This window comes from Symphalangus syndactylus, chromosome 4, assembly GCF_028878055.3.
Source record: "Symphalangus syndactylus isolate Jambi chromosome 4, NHGRI_mSymSyn1-v2.1_pri, whole genome shotgun sequence".
In the NCBI taxonomy this organism is placed as follows: domain Eukaryota; kingdom Metazoa; phylum Chordata; class Mammalia; order Primates; family Hylobatidae; genus Symphalangus; species Symphalangus syndactylus.
The window spans coordinates 61681875-61706475 of NC_072426.2; the positions used below are offsets into that span (position 1 = coordinate 61681875).

Below are 24601 nucleotides of genomic sequence, written 5' to 3' on the forward strand. Positions count from 1 at the left end.
TGAGATTTCGATACAAAGATGATTGAAAAAATGCTAAAGAGCCTTTTCTAAGGGCTCTTGCTAAACAGCAGCAAGGAAAACTGTGTGCTGTTTTCATGGTTCCTTGCGTTAGCGCCAGCCCCTCCAGATGCTGAGCATCAAGTTTAGGTCCCAGCTATGGGTTCAAAGCTGTGATGCGTTCATAGCAATGACAATGGCAGCTGTTCTCAAGGGGGGGGGCTGGGTGAGGGGGCTCAGAACTGAAGCCATCTGGCACTGCAATTGGCAGGAGCAGTGTAAAGGGAAATTATTGCTGCATAACAAATTGGGAGATTGGTAAAAGGAAGGGAAATATGGAAGGGAGGTGGGGAAGTCCTGAGATGAGGAATTAGCAGAATAAACACATGAAAAGTGACTGATGCCTGCATAGTTATCCATCAATAGTAAAAGCAGAGTGAAAGTGGTACAGATCAAACTGGTGGACTCAAGTCAATGGAAGACCAAACATAGCATGCTCCATATTTGTCCACCCACTAAATGTGACAAGGAGGTGAGAAGAAAAAGCTGACCTTTCTTAAAGTTTATGCCCAGGGCCTGTAAACATTTCATTGGCCTTTCTTTCATTTTTACCAATAGAAAATGCAGATTCAAACCCTTCTGAAAAATAGTTGTAAGCTTTTTCTCTATCTTAATATCTAAAGATAATATTTTGGATCATCTCGCCCTTTCTCAGTTCTACTGTATATGGAGTTGGCCATCTGTTAAAGGGAAAAGAAAGCAGTATTAAAATAGGCAACCATTTCACCAGGATCCCTGTGAATCTCATGGCCCTGGGAGCTAGGGACCTGCACACCTTACCTCTCTTCTGGCGCCCCAGTTGCTATGGCTAGCGTGAGTCCAGTCATCATTCTTTGTGATTTCAGCATCAACACTGATGATTCCTCCAGCACACTGGTGTCTCTTGCCCATGACCTTCTTCTCTCCAACTATCTTCTTCTATACCCCAACTTAGTCACCTACTCTTATGGTTGGTCATACCTTAGAATGTACCATTTTGGTAGCATTTAAGAATCTCAATTTAAGCATTGCATTCTCTGGTCTTTATCTCTTGTTCTTTCAGCTTCCTTCTATAGCACAAATCCAACAATTCTGCAACCTTTCTGGGACACCCATACAATTCACTGACCCTACTGTTTTGTACTATCCCATCAGTCATCTCATGTCCTCACTTGCGTCTTTAAATTCCATAGTGCATAAATGTAATAACTTTTAAAAAGCATTCTTGTCTCCTCTCCCTTTTTCTGCCTCTGTTACATTTTTCTGGAAAATGCCAACCATGCTTACTGTTAGAGAAAAACCTTGGCCTCACATTAGAGTCACCTGGTAGGACTTTCAAAAGTCCGGATGCCCAGATGGCAGCCCAGACCAGTTAAATCAGAATCTCTGGAGTACACCCGGGCATCGGTTTCTTTTAACAATCCCAGGTGATTCCAATGAGCAGCCAGAGTGCTCAACTCTGGCTGAGCGAGGATGATCTTCCAGGCTGTTTCCCCAACCCTCACTCTCACCTCCCTTCTGTGGATGAAACACATTATCTGATGCGGGTGACATATCTGGCTTAGACCTTCCTCTCTCTTCTCTTCACATCTTCCTGCCAGGGGAGAGGGTACATTCTGGCCTGTTCTGCCTGAAGGAAGGGTCCTGCCAGCAACAGGATGAGTCTGGAGTGAAGAATTTTCCAACCCACATCTGAATATTGAAAACCACATTCTCCTATCTGTTTTATAGTCATAAAAGTTACTCTTTTGTATCTATCTTTCAATTGGTTCTGAATGCAGGAGGGTAAGATCAATGTTATTTATAGGCATCCCAAATTCCAAAATTATAGAATTGCCTGCCTAACCTGAGCTTCTACGGAAGCAAGTGAAAATGGCTGGAAAAAAACACAACCATGATACTTTAAATTTATGATTGTAACCTGAAGATGGCCCCCATTACTGCCCGGCAATTGGGACTACATTTCTACCTCCTTCTCTCTTCCCAACCAAAATTCCTCTAAGTCTCCTGAGTCTCAGCTGTTAACCTTCATTGTTATTTCACTGAGAAAAGACAGTCAATGAGAAGAGATGGTCCTTATTATTTTACCTAAATTTGCCAGCCCTCTTGAGTTGGAACCTATGTGTTTCATCTACCCTCCTCTGCTAAGTGTGATACCAATACCCTACTTATAGATTCAATTCTCATCCTTCTTCACATTATATCTCCCTTATCTTCTGCATCCTTAATTTCCTCCCGGATAATTCTCATCTGCGTCCAAACATGTTGTAATAGCATCCACCTTAAGAACAATCATCCAGAACCAGAAATATCATTTGACCCAGCAATCCCATTACTGGGTATATACCCAAAGGATTATAAATCATTCTACTATAAAGACACATGCACATGTGTGTTTACTGCAGCACTATTTACAATAGCAAAGACTTGGAACCAACCCAAATACCCATCAGTGACAGACTGGATAAAGAAAATGTGGTACATATACACCACGGAATACTATGCAACCATAAAAAAGAATGAGTCTATGTCCTTTGCAGGGACGTGGATGAAGCTAGAAGCCATAATTCTCAGCAAACTAACACAGAAACAGAAAACCAAGCACTGCACATTCTCACTCCTAAGTGGGAGTTGAACAATGAGAACACATAGACGCAGGGAGGGGAACATCACACACCGGGGCCTGTAGGGGGGTGGAGGACAAAAGGAGGGAGAGCAATAGGACAAATATCTGATGCATGTAGGGCTTAAAACCTAAATGACGGGTTGATAGGTGCAGCAAACCACCAAGGCACATGTATACCTATGTAACAAAACTGCACGTTCTGTACATGTATCCCAGAACTTAAAGTAAAATTAAAAAAAGAGAGAGAAACAATCCTTTCTTGGTCACACATCTGTCTCCAGCTCCCATCCCATTTCTCTGCTGCCCTTTCTAGCCAATCCCAAAAGAGTTGTCTAAATGCACTGTCCTCACGTCTTTACCTGCCACTCTTTTGTATATCTCTAATTTTCATCCCCAACACTTCACTGTACCTATTCTTTTCAAGGTTGCTAACAAATCCCGTGACCATTTATTTATTCTCATATTATTCAAACTCCTAGAAGATTTAGCTGAGCAAATCAATCCATCCTTAAAAAAGAAAAAAAATTTCAAGTGGCTTCTGTCATTGCACATTCTCCTGGTTCCCTTCCTTGCTCTGATTTGCTGGATCATGCTTCTTTCCCAGCTTCTGAACAAGGAAGACCCTAGCGATCAGTTCTGAGACTGCTTCTCTCCTCCAGTGACACTCAGCCTGTTCCATGGTCTCAAATATCAACTCTGATGATGAATCCCACGTTTAAATACTGTCCTGTTTCTCTTTCCTTGAATGCAGACTTGTATATGGAATTGCCCGCCATAGACCAAGTTGGATGTTAGGATCTCAAACTCATCATGTTTAAAGCAGAACTCTTATTTTTCCTCCATTCTTGCTTCTTCCTCAGTGTTCTCTGTCTCTGTGGTGATGCCTCATTCACTCATTTGCTTAGGACAAAACCTTGGAGTTTCGACTCCACGTTTGTGACTCTTTTTTTTCTCTTGTCCTCTACACCCAATCCATCAGCAAATCATGTTGGCTCCACCTCTAAAATACGTGTAAGATCTGACCATTTTTCATCTCCTCCAGGGCACCCACTTTAGTCCATGCCACGGTTACAGTCTTGCTTGGATAGGGTCCCTGCTCTTGTCTCTGGTGTTCCTCTCCCTTACACAGCAAACAGAGTGATCCCTCTAAAATGTAAGCCTAATCATGTCAGTTCCCTGCTCTTGACTTTAACACGGCTTCCCATCACATTTAAAATAAAATTTAGGCCAGCCATAAATATAGGCTCAGGCCTATAATTCCAGCACTTTGGGAAGCCGAGGCAGGAGGATTAATTGAGCCCAGGAGCTTGAAAGCAGCCTGGGCAACATAGGGAGACCCTGTCTTTACAAAAATATATATTTTTAAAATTAGCCAGGCATGGTGGTGCTTGCCTGTAGTCCCAGCTATTCTGGAGGTTGAGGTGGGAGGATCGCTTGAACACAGGAATTTGAGGTTACAGTGAGCTATGATCACACCATCACATGTGCTCCAACCTGGGCAACAGTGCAAGACGCTGTCTCTTAAAAAAAATTTAAAAAATTTAAGTCTGTTGTCATGGCCAATAAAATCCTATATGATATTGCCCCTTCATACTTCATTGACCTATTTACTCTTATTTTCATCACTTCTCACCATTCTCCAGCCTCTTTGCTCATCCTCCAACAAGTCTTTGTATTTGTTGCTCCTTCCATCTGCAATGCTCTGCCCTCAGATATCTGCATGGCTCCCTCATTCAGATCTGGGCTCCAGTCACCTATTCAAAAAATCCTCCCCTAACCATTCCTCTACAATCATATTAGAGTATCTATAGTCACTCACTATCTCTTGACTCTGCTTTGTCATCATAGCCTTTATTACTCTCCAATATTAAGCTATATATACACCATCTGACTGTGCCCAATCTCATCAACAGTAATGTTTTATCAATACAGATTCGTGGATCTAAATAAAGATCCACTAAATCAGAATCTCAAGGTAGTCAGACCTAAGAATATATATATTTTAAGAAGCTGCTCCCCACCCCACCCCAGCTAATGCATACATGTTCCATGTAATTCTAATTCATTCACCCTGTTGACCAGTATTTGGAATCTCTAGCATAAGTCATTTAAGTCATAAACAGATATAAGTTATGTGCATTTTAAGCATATTAGGCAAAGGTATGGCCTTAGACAAAGAGTGAAGGGAAGCTGTCATAGTTCTGTGATCAAAGCAATATAATAGGAGAGCTACTGAGACAGGTTAGGGGTCTGGCCCCTAAGCTCTTTTAAAGTTGTACTTGACAGTGACTCCAGAAGACACAGAGGTCTCGATTTCACATACAGTGCCCATGGAAATATTGATTGGTGCAAAAGTAACTGCAGTTTTTGCCATTTAAAAGCAATAGCAAAAACCACTATTACCTTTGCACCAGCCTAATAATTCATGCCTAGTGTGATAGGACGTTTTCAACAGCCATGAAAGAAATATATTTTGCCTGTTGTCTTCACATAGAGAACACATAAAAAGCTCCAGAATTGAGCTGATAATATTTTCAAAATGTGACAGATTACACACATATGTGGAAAAGAAACCAATATTGGGACTACTTTTATGAAGAAGCTAGTGAAATCCGTTACTAGAGGGAGACGCTGTGGGAAAAGGCAAAGAAAAGGGGTTTCAGCTGCGCTGAGGCACTATGTGATTTTGCATGCTACTTAACCTTTAGACTTCAACATTTTCATCTATAAAGTAAAGATAACAATGCCACAGGGCCAGGCACTGTGGCTCACGTCTATAATCCTAGCACTTTGAGAAGCCAAGAAAGGAGGATTGTCTGAGCTCAGGAGTTCGAGACCAGCCTGGGCAACATGGTGATGACCTACCTCTGTTAAAATACAAAAAAAATCAGGGTGTGGTGACACATGCATGTGGTTCCAGCTACTTGGGAGGCTGAGGTACAAGAACTGCTTGAACCCAGGAGATGGAGGTTGCAGTGATCCGAGATCATGCCACTGCACTCCAGCCTGGGTGGCAGAGTAAGACTCTGCTTCCTACAAAATAAAAAAAGAAAAAATAACAGCTCTACATAGATTACTGAAAAGATTACAGAGGAGTACATGTAAGGTGCCTAGCATTTAGTAGATGCTCAATAAATAATAACATATTATTTTGACAGTGGATTGAGGGTGAGATTGTGAAATCAGTTTCTGAGATCTCAAAATATAAAGAAAATTCTAAAAGTTTCCATTTAAATTTATCAATGAGAAAGAAACTAAGCTTCACTAACATTTTAAAAAGTGAATTGACATAAGCGCCTTACTCTGTTATGTTGGATGGTTACTCAGCACAGATGGCACATAATCGTGCTTCATCCTGGAGGAGCTGATGACCGGAACTCTCTTTTTGGAGTGTTTTCACTGTACAGACTGTATTGCGGTTTATATAGTTGGTAAGTAGGTTTACAGTTTCTAGTATCACAAATCATAGATACTTTGGAATAATTCCTAATGAGAGGGGGAAAGACTATGAAAACCTCCAGGCAAAGTTCCTTAGAGAATGGCCAAATTTGGAGCTTAGACATTTTTCTTTTATGAAAGGCTTTTGTGTCAGCCTGTTCTGTGATGACAAGTGGCTGACAACAGTATGCTATGCAACAGGTATTCTGAAAAATATCTTTCAAATAATGAGGGCTGGAAGTATTTTCTTCATTGTGGTTTAGGTACTAAAAATATCACATATTTTAAAACACACAAATGGGAATTTTTTTTTCTTTCTTTCTTTCCTAAAGAAACATGACAACTAAGAAAATTTTAACCCGTTTAAAAAAATGTTCCAAATGAAGAGTTTGAATGGATTTTTGACATCCTTTGTTAAAAAAAATCCTCTGATTAACTTGCAGAAACATGAAATTGACATTAGGGAAGGCAGAAATTTGCTAGCTGCATTTCAACAAATGACACCTCATAATTGGTAGATGGATTGAAATGTGAGTGATGTGAATTTGTAATTATAGCTGACCATTTCTATTTGGATCTACACATCTTTGACACATAATTTTTCAACTGCGACAGTCATTAAAATCAAGTATTAAAATAAACTGTAGTAGCTACATCTTCAGAGCAGAGGACTAATTCAAGATTTTTAAACATAGTACGTTACAATTTTAACATGAACAAAAAGGTTCTCATGCCAATATTGCACTTCAAACTTTATTTTAAAGTACTCATTTAATCTTTGTCTCATTCTTCTTAAATTTGTGTTCTACTGAAATCTATATACATAGTAATGCACAGTACATGTATATCATTAAATAAATAAATGTATAATGTGGTGCCTGTGTAAAAGTTTTTACAGATGAGATGAGTAATAAAAATGTTTTAAAGACAATTGATTCAAATGAATAGATTCATGGCATAATAGCAAACTTCTTTTGTGCTGTACAAATATATCCAATAAAAGGAAGTACTGATTCAAAATCTATGAATTTGTTGAGCTTAAAAATGCTTGGCTTTTGCCCTTGTGAGTGAGATAATCTTGTTTTATGAAGCAGGCAGGTGATGACACATGATGAAAGGGTGGGAGAAGGAAATCCAGGGCATATCCCTGCTGAAGTATACTTGGTGACATGGCTTGGAAATGTCTCTCAAGCTCTCTGAGCCAATCATCTCATCTGCAAGATGGGTATAATAAATTTCACTTTGCAGGACTGTCATCAAAATTATATGCTGTGAAGAATATATCACATTGAATCATATGAGATTGCCGGTGTTTGACGTTTGTTGCATACAAAGGTGACACTTTAATATGGTTCAACCTCATATAAACACTGTCAGTTATATGGAGATAATATTATTTCAGCTCCTCATTTACCTAACATATAAGATTTAGGAGATGATGTTTTTCTTATTTGCTGCCAGAAAGAATGAACACATCCCGAGGATTTATTTTCTGAAGGTCATCACTTTCTTTTGTCTGCCCAACACTTGAACCTGTTCATTTTCTGCTAGCACTTTGAGCTAGGTTGCTCAGCCCACTTGTCTTAGTCAAATCAACTCCTCCAGGACTTGGCTCAGTCTTCAGGCCTCATTATGGGGAGACATGAAATTCATGCCATAGATTTAGCCTCATCAAAGGGATAACTTGCATGCCTGATTCTGTGGAAACCAAAGTTTCTTGGTAGAATTTTAAGGACAAGCCACCATTTTAATTTATCTTCCATTGAAACTTGAAAGTACTATATTAAAAGGGCAGTTTTTGGCAGAGTTTTAGAGCAGGGTTTAAATCCTTGGTGATTTTAATCAGCCTCTACCTTAAAGTCTGAAAATACATAGGCCTTGGGGCTAATATTTTCCTCCAAAGCTCCATTCTCTTGGCAACTAATTTTCACTTATTAAATAAAATTTCTTTTTGAAGCATCTAAACCTTTTATCTGGCTTCTTTTCAAAACAAGACCTATAATGTTCAGCAAAAGAAATTCAAATTTTAAATGTTGATTATTGAAAATTATACAATTTCTGTTTTAATTAATTCTGCTCCGAATAAAATAGTCAAATCACATTAACAGAAAGAAGCAGAGGGGCAGGTTACGGGGCAGCAGAGAGAAAAGGAGTGCAACAAGGGCAAGGCTGCCCCAGCCCTACAACAGCCTGCCTAGCCAGGCAGTCATGTAGATTCAGAGAGAAAACATCACATTTAGGAGGAGGAAACCCAGCTGTGGTGGTCCCGTCATTTCCACGAACTGGCGGTGTGACTTGGTGAGCCTCTTCTCATTCTCTCTAGATTTCAGTTTCCCCACCTACCCAACAATGGGCTTGAAATAGAAGACCTCCGAATTTCTCTCCAGCTTTGATGTTCTATCATTTGATGGAGAAATAACTTGTACTCAATACCAATTATATATACAGTATATATATATTTCACACATGTATGTGTGTATGCACACCAGGCTAAAATGATCTAAAAAATATAACAGAAGAATAATGATACTCAGGTTATATAGCAGGTCACCAAATGGAAAGAGAAAATGTTTGGAAAGAATAACATTGCATTTTAAATTCTTGCTTTACTTGGTGAAAAGATGCAGTACTCGAGTCAATTAATGACTTCGGCCTCTCCATTGTTAAGAGGTGTGCACTTCAGTATTTGTACTTGCTCTTAGAAAAGTGGTGAGAAGTTTATGTTTTTGAACATTTGACCTTGTCTAGATTTAAGGACAACTGTTTAACAATCCCTCTTCTTTCTCTCTCTCTCTTCCCTTCCTTTATTATAATGGTAAGCAATGTTTATTGTAAAGAATCAAAGAAGTACAAAGAACAAAAGTAACTAGTATTCTCACCACCTTGATGAAAATGTTCACCCAAATTTATTTAGAAGATTTTGTTGTTGAGGATTAGTATTAGGTACTTCTGTAAGATCTACATAGTTGTCTTGTTTTTGTTTTGTTATTTTCTTTTAATTAGTTGAGATTTTTTCCAACTCCCCCCCACTCCTGCCCCAAATTTAAGTATGAAGGAATGCCAGCCTGCTCTTTTGGAAAGATGCTTCAGTTGCATTGTGGAGAGAAGCTAGCAGGCCATGGCAGCCTATCTGCCAATATATTTCTGGGTCTTGTCATTCTGGGCACACGGTGGGATTGTATTTCTCTGGCTTCTTGAAAAAAAATGTGACCACATGGCTTCTCTTGACCAATGGCCACATCTGTTGGATTAATTGCATTTAAAACCCAGTGTGCAATTCCTTATTTCTGCTTCCCCCTGCAGCGGCAACCAGCCATATTCTACATATTAGGTGTTTCATCAATCTGGGCTCCTGAGGAGACTGACATAAAGCAGAGCCTCCCACTGACCTCAGATGGACATGTAGCAAGAGGACAGAATAAACCTTCTTTGCTTTCAGCCCCTGAGTGTTTGTTTGTTTGTTCGTTTTTAAATCTGTCTGCAGCATGACCTTCCTGCTCTTTCAGATACAAGGAATGTGACTAGAGTTAGGGAGAGGAGTTGGATATAATTTAGGAAAGAGGCCCAGGTGCAGTGGTTCACGCCCGCAATCCCAGCACTTTGGGAGGCCTAGGCAGGTGGATCACTTGAGCTCAGGAGTTTGAGACCAGCTTGGGAAACATGGCTCTGGGAAACCCATCTCTACAAAAAAATAAAAAATTAGCCAGGCATGGTGACATGCACCTGTAGTCCCAGCTACTTGGGAGGCTGAAGTGGGAGGTTGGGTTGAGCCTGGGAAGCAGAGGTTACAGTCAGCCAAAATTGTACCACTGTACTGCACTGCAGCCTGAGCAACAGAGACATACATTGTCTCAGATAAATGAAATTACTTTTAATTGCAAAAACCACAATTACATTTTCACTAACCTAATAATAATAATATTCTAAGAATGAGATGATATGCTCAGAACCAGAATAGTTACAGTAGGATTAGGGAAAGGAAGATGTGTTTGAGAGACATCTAAGAGGAAAATTATTAGGATTTGGTAACAAATGAGATATGAGGGTTGGGGGGAAGATAAAGCCAAGGTCTTGATTTGGGGAACTGGGTGGTTTGTAGTGCCATTTACCGATATGGTGATCACTGGGGGTGGATAAAGTTTGGTTGGTGGAGGGAGAAGAAGTTGAGAGATTATGAGTTCAGTTTTGGACCTATTGAACTTGAGACATCTGGGACATCCAAATGGAAATATTTAGTGGGCTCTTGACTGTACTATGTACCACAAACTAATGACGTGGGAAGAGTGATATGTTTTTCCCAATCTATTTTCTCTAGTTACGTTTAAGAATGAAATAACTTAGTAAATACTATAGCCTATTATTCTTTTCCTTTTAGAAGCATTTTTGTTGAAATATTCCATTGAACAAATTCTGTTTTTTCCTGTGGACTGGGGTTTATTTTGCCTTCTGTTCTATAGAGGCACAGGCTTACATATTAAGAATCTAGAAGTCATTTGAGAGCTTTCTTGCTTCATTGTCTTACACATATGCACTTGGTATGTTAGTTTCCTGAGGAGGCCATAAACTGGGTGATTTAAAACCATATAGATGTATCATTCCTCACTTCTGGAGGCTGGAAGCCTGAAATCAAGATGTCAGTGGGGCCATGCTCTTTCTAACAGAAGCATCTGTTCCCTGCCTTTCTTTTAGCTTCTGATGTTGCCAGCAACCCTTGTGCTTATTGGTCTGCAGCTGTATGGTTCCAATCTCTGCCTCTATCATCACATGGCATTTGCCCTACGTCTCTAGGTATTCTCACAAGGTCATTAGTCACATTGGCTTAAGGGCTCACCCTACTCCAGCATGACCTCATTTTAACTTAATTAATTCTATCTACAATGACCCTATTTTCAAATAAAGTCCTCTGAGGTACCGAGGGATAAGACTTTAATGCATCATTTGGGGGGTCAATTCAACCTATGATACATGGTAAGACTGTGATAATGCTAAAATTTAATTGCCTTTAATGACAAAATTGTTTTGGCAGTTGTTGTCAATATTTTTTATGGCCTGCAGTTTGGCTGTAACACTGACACTCTCTTCAACGTTTGTTGCCCTTCTCAGGTTGAGGGAGTAGCCCCTTCCTTGTTTACAAGGCAAAGGAAAACACCCAATTGCTGAACAACACAACGGCTCATAAATCTTCTGCTTGGGACTGGCATATGTCACTTCCAGCCACATTTCATAGACTAAGACAGGTTGTGAGGGCCAAGCCTAATATCTCCATGGGAAGGTATATTCCTTTCAGAGGAAGGCATGCAAGTCACATGGCAACAGTGAATATGTGGGAACAATAATATAATCTACCTCAGTCTAGCTCATTCCATGAATCATGACATACCTTAGGTTGTTTTTCGTAATGTCTCTTGGATATGCTTCCTCTTTCCACTTCTCTCAAGCCTAACGTTTATGCAGGACCTCACATAATCATTCTTTCTTTGGCAGTTCAGTGTGCTCCCCAAACTCAGGATCTCCCCACTCCAATTTATAATATGCACAACAAATAGCATTATCTTCTTCAGGTGATTACTTCATTTCTTTATCAGGAAACATTTAAGGCATTTACTTAAATGCCTTCCATCCCTGAGAGATACATGGGCATTATCCTCCTGATCAGTACCTAGACAATTGTCTGACTGTGGGCCACACATGGGGCAGCCTCATATATATGCCACCACACATGCACATCAAATACCATGTTTTTCAAATAACATTAATACTGTTTCATTCATCCATCCCTCCACCCATCCATCCATCATCCATCCATCCAAGGGTGTTCACTGAAGGTATGCATTTTAAGTGTCAGGGATATAATGATGAACACAGATAAGGCCCTGTCCTCATGGAGCTTGTAGCTAGCAGAAGAGAGAGACAGAAACCCCACAAACAAATGTAAACAAATGTAAAAGAAACCCCACAAACAAATGTAAACTGCAACTTTGAAAAGGTGATACCTTATAGCCAAGCCTGTATTGGGGAATTTTGATTTAGTCCCAGAGATCAGGGCAGGCTTCCCTGAAGAACTGAGATGTGAGCTGAGAAGGGAAAGAGACACAGAAATTAATCAGGCAAAGGAGGGAGGGAAGAATGTCTCGGGAATGGAGAGCAGCTATGTGCATGGAAGAATCCTGGTAAGAGTGTGGACTGAAAGGAGGACATGAGATGGAGATGATGCAGCAGGGGCAGCTGAGGGAAGGACTATGCCTGGCAGGGCCCGTGGGCCTCATTTCAGAGTTTTGCATTCCTAGGCATACTAGGGTGACAGACTAGAGTTGTAGTTTGCACAAACACCTCTGTGCATGGAGAAGAGATGTGGAGGAGTGAAGCGGGGTAGATGTGCGAGGCTATTCAGGAAGCAATGGCAGGAGCCCAGGTGAGATATAGCTGCAGCTGGAACAGGAGTACTGATGGGGTGGAGGAGAATTGAGAAGAGATTTAGAAAATAAGACCTACTAAGCTTGGTGATGGAGTGGATATGTCAGGCAAGGGAGAGGAAGGTGACAAGAATGATCTTGAAGTTCCCAGCTTATGCTACTGGACCCTGAAAGGGGACCTTATTTGAGAGCAGGGAAGAGAAGGACCATGAGTTTCAGATGTCTGTAAGACATCCAAGAAGCACACGCCAGCTTCCCCTCCTGTGCTCTCTCAGGTAAAGGCATCACTGCCCTGCACATCGCGAGACTGAAATCTTATACTTAGTGCCCACCCCGTCTGTCCAACCGGTCACCACATGTTCTTCTGCCTTTGACAAGTAGCTCAGCTCCCTTCCTTATACTCCATTCTCCTGATCTGCTATCTTATCTAGGAGACCTAAAGAAAATACAATTGTTGCAGCCTCAGAGACACCAGATATTTGGCTGGAGCAAGGTTCTTTCTGAGACAAACTTTCATTTTCAGATCATGGCAAGATCCAGAGGTTCCTGAATTAGTCAGGGCAAGCGTAGGAGCAATCAGACCCCTGGCCATGGCTGTGACCAACCACTGGTATCTCAACATCTTAAAAGCCAGCACAGGCCAGGCGCAGTGGCTCACACCTGTAATCTCGGCACTTTGGTAGGCTGAGGCGGGTGGATCACGAGGTCAGGAGATTGAGATCATCCTGGCCAACATGGTGAAACCCTGTCTCTACTAAAAATACAAAAATTGGCCGGGAGTGGTGGTGCATGCCTGTAGTCCTAGCTACTCAGGAGGCTGAGGCAGGAGAATTGCTTGAATCCGGGAGGTGGAGGCTGCAGTGAGCCGAGATCACGCCATTGCACTCCAGCCTGGGCAACAGAGCGAGAAGCTATCTAAAAAAAAAAAAAAAAAAAAAGCCACCATGGCCCTCCTTGTGTGCCCCTGAATGGAAAGAACAGCGCTGTCCATAGAGAGATGGAGAGTTCAAATTGTGACTTTGAAAAGTTACTTCTCTGAGCATTACTTTTCTTAACTGTGAAAAGGGAATTATAACACTTCTCTTTAAGGGTTGTTGTCATAGCTGAAAGAACATAGATTGAGCAACTGCCACATATTAGGAGGTCAATACGTGGGAAGAACCATTCCAATAAGCTGGACTTTGACAAAGGTTGCCCTCTCTCTTCATTTTTGTAGTTTTCCAGGACATGGACTGGGTCTTCTCTTTCTTCTGCACTTTTTTCAGTGTTCTATCAAGCATCTGGCACATGCTGACACCCAGTAAAGTTTGTTGAATGAATGAATGAATTCAGAGTTTATCTTCACTTTGTGTTTTTTTTTTTTGCAACCTGATGAAAAAGATTTCTGCTATAAAAGCCCCAAAGCACATAAGATGAAAAATGATGAAAGAATCATAATCTAAATAGCACCTGTTACTGCTTTTGAATTCTCTATTACTAATAAAAAAATCGGCACCTGGAATAAATGTTTTAAAATTAGTTTTAAGGATATCTTTTAATCAAGAGCTTATTCGTGGAGGGAATTTTATTGTTTCCATAACTTTCTTTAACTTGATATTTCATTTCCTAATAAATTCATACTTTGGTTCCTTTTGCTAAAGTCTCTCCTCCATCCCCTGAGCTCACAAGTTAGTCACACTAGGCATTTTTAAAGCATTTTCTACAATCTTGCAATGATCAACTCTTATATTTATTCATGTTTATTCATGTTTTAAATCTCACCCCTCTAACATCTTAAGTAGTATAAAAATAAAAATATCAACAAGTCAAAGGCACCAAGATAATACAAAGAGACATATTAGAAAAAATATTCTGACTATGCAGCCATAAAAAAGAATGAGAGCATGTCTTTTGCAGGAACACAGATGGAGCTGGAGACCATTATCCCTAGCAAAGTAACACAGGAACAGAAAACCAAATATCGCATGTTCTCACTCTAAGTGGGAGCTAAATGATGAGAACTCATGGACACTTAGAAGGGAAAAACACACTGGGGCCTATTGGAAGGTGGATGGTGGGAGGAGAGAGAGTATCAGGAAAAATAACTAATGGGTATTAGGCTTAGTACATAGGTGACAAAATACTCTGTACAACAAACCCCTGTGATACAAGTTTACCTACATAACAAACCTGCACGTGTAGCCCTGAACTTAAAATAAAAGTTAAAAAAATTCTTGGGACTAAATTGATCGAACTTTATTCATCCACAGAGGTTTTCCACAAAATAGCATAAGGAAACAGTTCAACATTTATTATTATTATTATTATGGTGTCTCTTCTAATCACTCCAAGGCACCACAGATACTTTCCAGAAATATTTACAACATCAGGGCTATCAGATTACCCATTTTTCATGGTTGTAGAGTTGAAAAGGACATGGGAAAAAGAATATCCTCCTTCTGAGCCTGCTTCATGTCCTCAGACTGTGCTTTTAGTGCCAACCTACAAAAATGATCTTGTATCTCTGTGAGTGGGCACCACAGTAAATCCAGGGCTGACTGACAGCAGGCCCCTCCCTCCACAGAAATAGGCCAGTCTCCCTCCAGCATTAGGACCCCCAAACCTGTGCAGGGAATGTCCAAACTCAGGGCTATCACACAGCTCTTGGCCTTGCAGCCCAATCTGCTCCCACTTGCAAATCCAAACACACCCTTTACTTTACCTTTTGAAAGCTTTACTTTCATATTTTCTTTTAATTCACTAGACATTTTTTGTTGTTGTTTAGAAGAGAGAAAACTACAGAAAGAAAAATTCCCAAGGTGGCATCCATGTTGAGTCCTTCCCCGGCACCTCAGCAGCAAGTTAGCATTCTATGGGTTTTCCTAGCTAGCACTCCACCGCCATGGCCCAAAGCTGAGCTAAACAGAAGCTAACGCTAAATGCCTTCAATACTTTTTGAAAAATCCATCAAAGGTTTTGCTGAATGATATTTATAAGGGCCTTACTGTTCTCTTTCACAGACTGAAATGCCCTTCTCCGACACTTGAAAAAAGTTGCTCATGCTTTTCATCTCTCCCTCTCAGAGTGTAAACATTGTTTTGAGTGAAAAGAGCTGAAGGAGCGCTTACTTTCCCTTGAAATTTTATTTTTAAATAAGAGAGGGAGAAAATCCTTTTTCTGACTAATACTAATAATACAGGTCAAAGTGTCAGGCGATATACAATTAAATGGAAAACAAAAAAGGTTCCCCCTCTTTTTCCCACAGTACAATGGCACTGGAATATAAATTACCGATGAAGATGAAATAATACTTCAAAGCCTATAGGGCAGGGCAGCTCGGTGTTTACAAAGTATTTTCTATGGCACGATGAGACATTAAAGATGATGGTAACCCATGGACTTGAGGGTGTTGCTGAATAGACTGAAACTAGCATGAGGTAGGATTTTAGGTCCCCATAGCCTGTGACCCCGTGATATGCTTTGTTTTACAAGGGCAGCTGCAGTTATCAACAGATGTTTCAGCAATAAATAATTGGTATCATCTCGGAAAAGACCCATCTACCTAGGGAGAGGGCATAATACCAAAAACACTGCCCAGCTATTACAGCCACATTAATCTCCCATCTCTTCAGGTTTCTTGGGGAGCGTACTGCAGGTGTTTTTTCTGGGAGAGCGCAGACAAACCCTCTCAAGTCAGCAAGCTTTGTGTGGAGTGTAAAGGAGGTTGGCCTCTGCCATAAATTTCTGTCTGTGGCCACACACCAAAGGAAAAGGGATTGGAGAGTCAGGGAGGAGGGGAGGAGAGCAGTGGGGAGGGAGGAAATGGGAACACAGTGGAGACCAGAAAGCAAAACACAAAACATGTATCATTTTTCTTGGTTAAGTTCAGCCCAAGAGAATAACATTATAAATGACTCTTAATTTTACCAACTCATAAACTGTGGAAAACAGTTGTTTGTGACTTGCCTTTTTCTTAAGCATTCTGTTCTCAACTTCGATCTGTTATTTGTGGAATTAAAGACACCGTGTTTATGCTCTGAGTACAATGCTAATTTGAAAAACAGAGGGGAAACATTTTATGGGAAGGATTCATTTCAAGGTAAAAAATCACAGAAAGTTTATATTTATGAATAAACTGTAAAAAGAGAGAAAACATGAAAAGACAAACTCAGTAATCTTTAACTATTTTTTACATGAGAATGGAATTTCACAATTAATCAGTTATTAAAATATGACCATCCAGCTCTGACAAACTCTAATATTGAAATCGACCAGATTGGGATACAATGGAACAAAAACAAATCATCGAATTTATTCAAACTATTTTTAATAATCTAAGATATTAAAAATAGATCTTAGGAGTGCCTGACTCACAGGGTACTATGGTTCTCCATATTTACAAAACAGAGTGGTTTAGCAATTGTGCACTTGGGGTCTGGCACAATAGGAGAACATCCTAAAAGTCATTAGGAGGTGCGGTTGCTTAATTTATAGCTTGCTGGGCAAGCTAAAGAAAATGATGCTCAGAGTTCAAAAAGCTGCCAGATTAAATACATTAGAGACTAAAGAAGACCTAACAGACAGCGCCCCTTAGAGCTGCTACTGAGTGACCTTGTGAGCTGGGCTCAAACCTCTTAAATTCTCTATGCTTCTATTTCTCCAATTGTGAAATTTGTGTAGTATAGAGAGGCATAGTGGGAGATATCATAAGTGGGCTCTTAAAATAGTCTACCAACTATGAGCAGCTTCTCTCCTAACTCACATTAAACCCCCAATGCAGCAGGACTGATGTCTTTAATGATGTTTAAAACATCATTTTCAGTTTTTAAGCTAACGTCACTACCAACTTTGAATGCAGGGCTCGGGGATCTGGTGATTGCAGGATGGAACAAGGGGAGTAAACCCCAGTTATAGTGATGTGCCACATCACTCAGCCTATGTTCAAAAGTCAGAGAAACCTGCTAAGCCCAAAGGTCAAATCCGAGTCACTCCCTCTTTCGAGGCCGTTTTGCTCTCGCCTTCCTTGGGAGGTTTGTAAAGTTCTTTTATGCCACTAGGCTAATTCCACAAGGGATCTCTAAGCAAGTAAAGTGACCATCAGCTTTTGCAGAAGGGCTCCAGTCTAAGCAACAGTTCCCAGAATTGATGGAAAAGAGATTTTTTTACTGGATTGGTCTCCTACAGCCTTCTCACTGGATTCTCCTTACTCCTTACCTTGACCCTCTCCACTGTATCCCCATTCAGGCTCTCTGCCTTTCCCCCTTGCTTGCCACTCTACTCTTCCCTGTGAACAGTGACTCTCAAACTTTAGCATCAGAATCATCTGGAGGGCTTGTCTAATGTTGATTGCTGGACTCCCACCCCCAGGGTGTTTGATTCAGTATGGGTTTTTGATTTGCACCCAAGAATTTAAATTTCTGACCAGATTTCAGGTGATGCTAATCTGTTGTTGGGAGGTCTCACATTTATAGCCACTGCTTTAGAGCTGCACTGTCCAATAAAATGGCAGCCCTGGCCACATGTGACTATTTACATAGAAATGAATAAAAAATAGCTAAAATAAAAATTCAGTTCTTCGGTCCCATTCACCACATTTCAAGTGCTTGAGAGCCATCTGTGGCCAGTGGCTACCATATTGAACAGCACAGCTATAGAACATTTCCATCATCAATACAAAAAGTGTTACTGGACGGCCTACAGCTTACTTTGGATACAATAAGTAAACCTCATGGCTTCTACCTGTTTTTTCAAGCTCTTCACTTGGTGCTTCCTGATGGAGAATTGGAGTTGGATGAAGAAGGCTGTAAGTCACAATTTCACCACTTACTGGTCTGTTCCCCTGGGCAAATTAATCTCTCTGCACCTTAATTTCCTTGTTCGTAAAAGAGGGATGATAATGGTAATACAGGAGACCCCCAACTTACAATGGTTCAACTTACGATTTTTTTACTTTACGATGGTGTGAAAGCAATATACATTTAGTAGAATACAACCATTCTGTTTTTCACCTGCAGCACAGTATTCACTAAATTACACAAAATATTCAATACCTTAATACAAAATAGGCTTTATATTAGATGATGTTGCCCAACTGTACACTAATGTAAGGGTTCTGAGCTTGCTTAAGGTAGGCTAAGCTAAGCTATGATGTTTAGTAGGTTAGGTGTAGAAAATGCATTTTTAATGTATAATATTTTTGACTAATTATATTTCCAACTTATGATGGATTTACTGGGGGCAACTCCTTCGCAAGTCAAAGAGCATCTGAATCACCCTCAGGCTGTAGAGAATTAAATGAGATGATGCATATGCAAGCACTTTGTAAACTCTATAGTGATAGTTAAGTTATAGTTATTATTTTATTCTACTTTTCCACTAATACTGACCACATTTATTTAAAACCCTGGCTCACCATTGTGTTCTCCTTAAGTATTCACTTTCCTTTGCTTGCAATCCCCGGTCTGCTTAACCTGTTCTGTTTGTTTTTTAGGAGGATGAGTGAGGTGGGGTTTTATTGTTTCTATTAAGTCTCTAAAGATGCTACTGTGTTTCTATAGATCAGAGGGTCTTTCTTAGATTTTTGCTTGAATGGGCAAAGACAATGTCTATATATTTATTTTGGGATGACTCAAAAATACAATCTTATGTAAGCCAATAAAGTAAAAATGTTAGGATATCGTCATGCTTTAATGTATGACAAATATATCTTTTATCTGAGAAAAGATATATATGTATAAACTAGCAAGCTTTCTTCCTTGACAATCAGCTGAGAGAATGTGGGTAAAAAGCAATGCTATCAAAAAGAAAATGGTTCTCCCTATGTCATCCCCAGAACCACAGCTTGAATCCTGATCTGCAATTTGAGTTCCTGTGCTACTCCTCAGGCTCTCTTCTATCTGGCATAGAGGTACCAGTTCAATTAATTTCCAATAAATGAGTTGAGAAATAAGCATGTCAATGACTTTGACTTGATGCTTCCTGAACAGCCTTAATCTTGAGGATATAAGAAAGTCAACAGGACCCTGGGTGGGGCTCAGGGAAGGAATATGCCAGACTTCAATAGCTTAGACAGCAAGTCACACTAATGAAATAAGGGTGCATTTTTTTTTTAAGCTTAACTTTTAGAAAGTAGCATTTCAAAATTAAAATGCTGCGAGGAATGGTGAAATCAAATCTGCTTCTTCGGCCCACCAAGGATATGTAAATATTTCAAGATGACAGGGTTCATGTTAGACCCACTGACCACTCTTCACTTTTACTGGATTTGGCTTTACAACACAAGATCTTATGGGCAAGCAATGCTTTTCAAACAGCTATTTCCCCCACATTAGTCAATCTGGCAGAGCTGACCATAAGGGTAGGGGGCTGTCTTGTGCTTCAAAGAAATTTAATCTATTAGACCACTTAGAGTCTAAATGCCTCACTTGGGAATATCAGAGGAACAGGTGGTGTGGCTCTTCCTACCAGTAACTGCTGCAACCCGGCGCCAATCACATCCTTCAGGTTTGTTTTGTCCTCTGGGCCCACGGCTTGTTTGTACTGCCACTTTTCAGGCACGAAGGGCCACTTCATTTCCTTTGCCTCCTGGATCAGGGTCCTTAACTCGCCGGGGAGTGAAGCTGAAAAGGTCAGAGTTCAGGTAAGGAAATTGCAGTCAAAGAAAAGGCTGTTGAGCTACCAATGTTATGATGAAGCACCTCAGTGGCAAAAAAAAAAAAAAAAAAAAAAAAAGAGAGAAAAACCTTTTCCCTGCCTCTTGCTGGCTGGTCTAAGCTGTTGGTTCTGACTCAAAAGAATAACAGTGAGGAGCTATCTGTCAGGGGTGGCCCTGGCCGACTTTGCCCTCCAGGTAAATTGGGGTAGTCAGGCATTAAGAAAGGTTTTTAGCAGGAAGTAAAGCACTTTAGTGACTATCTCTGCATGAAGAATCAGAGAAAGGAATGAAGGAAATATTATTTTCCCTGTAAAATGAGAAAGGGCCTGAAATGGAATGGCATTTTGGGCTTGTGGCAGGTGGGTGATGCAGTGTTAATTTGTATAACCTCTTTTTGCTTCTCTAAGACTTCACTTTCTCATCCCTTCTATATGGACTACATTTGAATACAGACAATAACTATGAAAAACACAAATCAGATTTGAAATGGTGTAAATTAACTGTGAAATAGCCCTGTTTCACATTAGTAGATATATTAAATCTCTTAATGGGCACCAAATCTACTTATAGTGGTCCATAATCTCCTATAGAAACTTTGGAAACCCAAGCAGCTTTAGCAATTGGAAATTTTTCTTACGTTTGGCACCTGAAACAGACTTGAATTGACTAGAGGCTATTTACAGTCCTGGTTAAGGACTCAGTGAGATTGCTCAAAAGTTTTGCTGCAAAAGTTTTTGTGTTTGACTGCACTCCACCTGCTACTGAAGTATGAATGTAATATACAGGTGTAAATTAATTGTGAAATGGCCTTGTTTCACATTAGTAGATATATTAAATCTCTTAATGGGCACCAAATCTACTCTTAATGGGCACCAGAAGACCCTCCTAACACCAGAAAAATTCTGAATTCTGAAGTACACATGTGATGCCAAGGTTCTGAATAAAGGATTATGTATATATGGACCTGTATATATGACTGCCATATAAATAAAGGACCTGTATATATGACTGCCAGCTGTAAATCTCTAGGTACTTGTCTTGCAAGCCTCTCATGCTCAACATCCAAAACTGAACTCATCACCTTTTTCTAAATCTGTTTTCCCTTATAAATCTGTGTTTTAATGACTGGTACCACCATTTACTAAGTTCCCCAAATCTGAAACCCAGGAGTCAATCTAGACTTTGTGTTCTCTTCTCTTCCCCAAACCTAATTGGTTGTCAAATCCTGTGGCTCCTAAAATCCATTTCCTCCTCTTCCTTGGCAGTAATTCTTGCCTGAATTTTTGTCTGAATTTTGCTCCATCCAGTCCCTCTTGCACATTGTCAAGCTTCATTTTTCTAAAAACAAGATGGACCAGTCCATTGCCCTGAATAAAAATCTTCAATGGTTTGGCAAATCCAGTTCTGGCTGTTTGGATTGCCTTCCCCCAGAGCCTTGTGACCAAATTCAGGCCCACTGGCTTCAGCACTCAATGCAAACATTGCCACTTCTCCTCAATCCACCATGACTTCACAGTGGAATTGAGCACCTGCTCTGAGCACTTCCAAACCCAAGGGAGCAGGCTCTTTTCAGCCATCATCCCACTGGTCTGTAACTATTTCTGTCTCTCACTGGACTGCTATCTCCCTGAAGACAAGCATCATGTCTCATCATTTTCATAAGTCAAACCATGATAGGTGAAAGACCAGTATGATTAAAAGACAAGGTTCATCTTCTAGCTGGCCCTTTGAAAATATTTTTGTATCATCTATGAAAAAGACATGGTTCATCTAGTATCTATGTGAAACATATTAAATACAGCAAAAGAGATATGATAGAAAGAACAAAACAAAAAAGGAGAGAGAAAATCTAACTTGGTCTGTGATCCCTTTTTATGAACCATTTAGAACCATTTATGAACTGGGCAAATGCAAGGAAGTTTTCTGGTGGGGAAGGACTGTTTGGCATTGAGGGGATATCACATGGGCTATGCCAATGAATGATTCACACTGATTACCAAGGATGGCTTACAGGTATCACACTGAAATTATCACCCCCTATCTCCATTGAGCAGTCCAGGACTACTGAGCATCTACTGTGTGACTGATGGCGCTCCCCCTTGAAAGCAGACCCACAGGATTAGGGACTTACGTGGCCACATTCTGCTGGAAAACCTGACCCTCTTACAGCCACTGACATAATTTCAACTTCTGAAACTGCTTTCAATATAGTTGTAGACAACATTTCTTTAAGAGCATTTCTAAACAGTCACAGACAGGATGACCCCTTAGTCCTGTTTGCTTAGGACTGTCCTGTGTGGTCCTAGGGTCCTTATTAACAGTGCTCCTTTTCACTCTCAGAAGTCTCCCAGTTTAGCTAATAAATTATTTAAATTATTTGAACACTGAGTCAATATGAGCAGTCACATGACAAAGGAAATGTGATTTCTGGGTTCATAGAATTTTATCACACTTTGGACTGAATAGTGTTCATATTTTCAAATTTCTCCATGGTAATGGAAAAGTCTGTTCTTTATAATTAATTTTTCCTCCTCCACATCACCCTTTCCCCACACCTCACGTCAGAATGTCCTGTGGGGCACCCTGAAATAAAATATGCCTCTAAACTATGTTTTTAAAATGTATCTCTGGATTTCAGTTCCTTTTCCATCTCTGGAGAAGTTGTTGGGGTAGTCACCCATGCTGACAAGGACAGTTTCTGAGGGAAAATCATGGCGTCGAGAGGAGGAGGGAGAAGAAGAAAAACCTCAGTGTTCGTGTTGCAGGGTCTGCTGGCTCGCCCCGCTGCCATAAGTGACCCTGTACTAATGCCTTTCTCTGGGAGCACATGCGGTGACGACATCGGTGGCGGCACGACCCGCCTGCTCGTGCCGCTCCGCAGCCACCTGCCGAGGGAAGGAATCCGGTGCAGGCTGCACTTCATCCGCACGGTGGGCTCGAGTGGGACGCGCAGCGCCGCCCTTGGGCTGAGGCTGATGCTACGGCTGCCAATGGCTCTGCTTAGGAGGCGTCCTTCCCCGTCGGTTTATTGGATTCAGCCAACGCCGGGCAGTCAGCCCCAGATCCAGCAGTAACCTCCTCTGCCTCTCTGATCACTTACTTCCCCAAGCAGCTTACCTGAAGGGCCATGTCTAATTTAGTGATTTTACAGCCGTGATTTGCCTTATCTGGAACTAAACTGATTACTTCTTCTATTCTGTGGCACTCGGGAAGAAAAAGAAAAGAAAATGCTACTCAATTGGGAGCTCAGAGTCTTCACCAGGGAGAACACAAAGCTTAAAGGAATTTGGCTGAGGAGACAAAGGGTGTGGTGTAGTAAAAGGGAGAGAAAAACTTCAGTGGAAACAACAGAACACAACACACCGCCCCTGGGGAGAACTAGGGCCAGCCATAGAGCATATTCTATAGGTGCCAAGTACCTGCCATTCCCTGACAAAGGCTGACATCTGCGAGAGTGATCTCAGGCTGACAGGCACATGGAGCCAGGAAGCAAAGTCACACATTGGTATATCACAGAAACTGAGGCTGTGAAATGACTGGACATAGGGGATTTTTATCTTGAAAGGAGGACAAATGACAGGTTACAAATAATTAAGACTTCCAATAGTGCCCTTGTAAAAATGTATGTCCCTATGTACAAGAACTCAGGAGAAAAGACTCTCCCAGAACCTTTTCCCATTACATAATGAACAACAGTAAAAAATGAGGAGTGTGCATTTTATTTGGGAATCTTGTTTCTGTGAGGAATAGCAAAGTGCTAAAAATACTGAGAAAAATATTAAAGGCATGTAAAAAGGACAGTACTTATGGAAGTGGAGGAAAATTTATTCAAATGCTAAAAAGAAATCTAAAAAAAAAAACCAGAAGGTTGCCTCTCAAAAATTGCTTAAAGAAGAAATAAGAATTGCTTTAACTTTCTAGACTTTGTGATGGAAACTTCCCAATGACTTATCTGATACTCTGAATGGCACAAAGAATAAAATGAGCAAAAAGCCAAATTCTTAAACCCTGATAATGATGCAATCAGTATTTATCGAGATGAGAGAATTTATTTTACAAATGGTGTGAGAATATAGCATGAATGTATTGGTGATCAAAAAAGTGAGATTGGACTGGTGAGATGACGTATTTATGGAAACCATAGAAGTCTATGGAAACTGATGAGGCAAAAAATCATAGTTTGAAAAAAAGTATGTGCCACCATTCAGAAATTGCTTCAATTTTTTAATAATTGAAATTTACGTGAACCAGCCAACTTGGATCCTTTGTTCTTCTTGAACTAAACTGTTTCTTGTAGCCTCATGTTTACTGAAGCCTAAAATTAGAACTGACAGCAATTCAGTGCAACAAAGTGGGCTTCCTCCCCTGCCCGTCCACCCGCAGCCCATGTCCCATTCATGCCCTAGAAATCCACTCATCTCTCGGTGGTCATCTGCCAAAAGAAGAAAAATAGGG

The 24601-nt window shown here is 40.5% G+C and overlaps 1 protein-coding gene across 18 annotated transcripts in view; it reads right to left on the reverse strand.

The window, feature by feature from the left end:
• The window catches only part of ALPK1 (alpha kinase 1), a 158556-nt gene that overhangs the window by 39674 nt on the left and 94281 nt on the right, over positions 1–24601 (reverse strand). For 15 of the 18 annotated variants that reach the window (XM_063637990.1, XM_055274850.2, XM_055274853.2 and 12 more), the window contains one exon: positions 19957–20111. The exons of 1 other annotated variant lie outside the window; for it this stretch is intronic. In XM_063637990.1, coding sequence (XP_063494060.1) covers positions 19957–20111 — 155 coding nt within the window. Of the gene's footprint in view, positions 1–19956; positions 20112–23565; positions 24567–24601 lie in introns of those variants that run through there. 2 more of the 18 variants (XM_063637991.1, XM_055274856.2) reach the window with 1 other exon arrangement.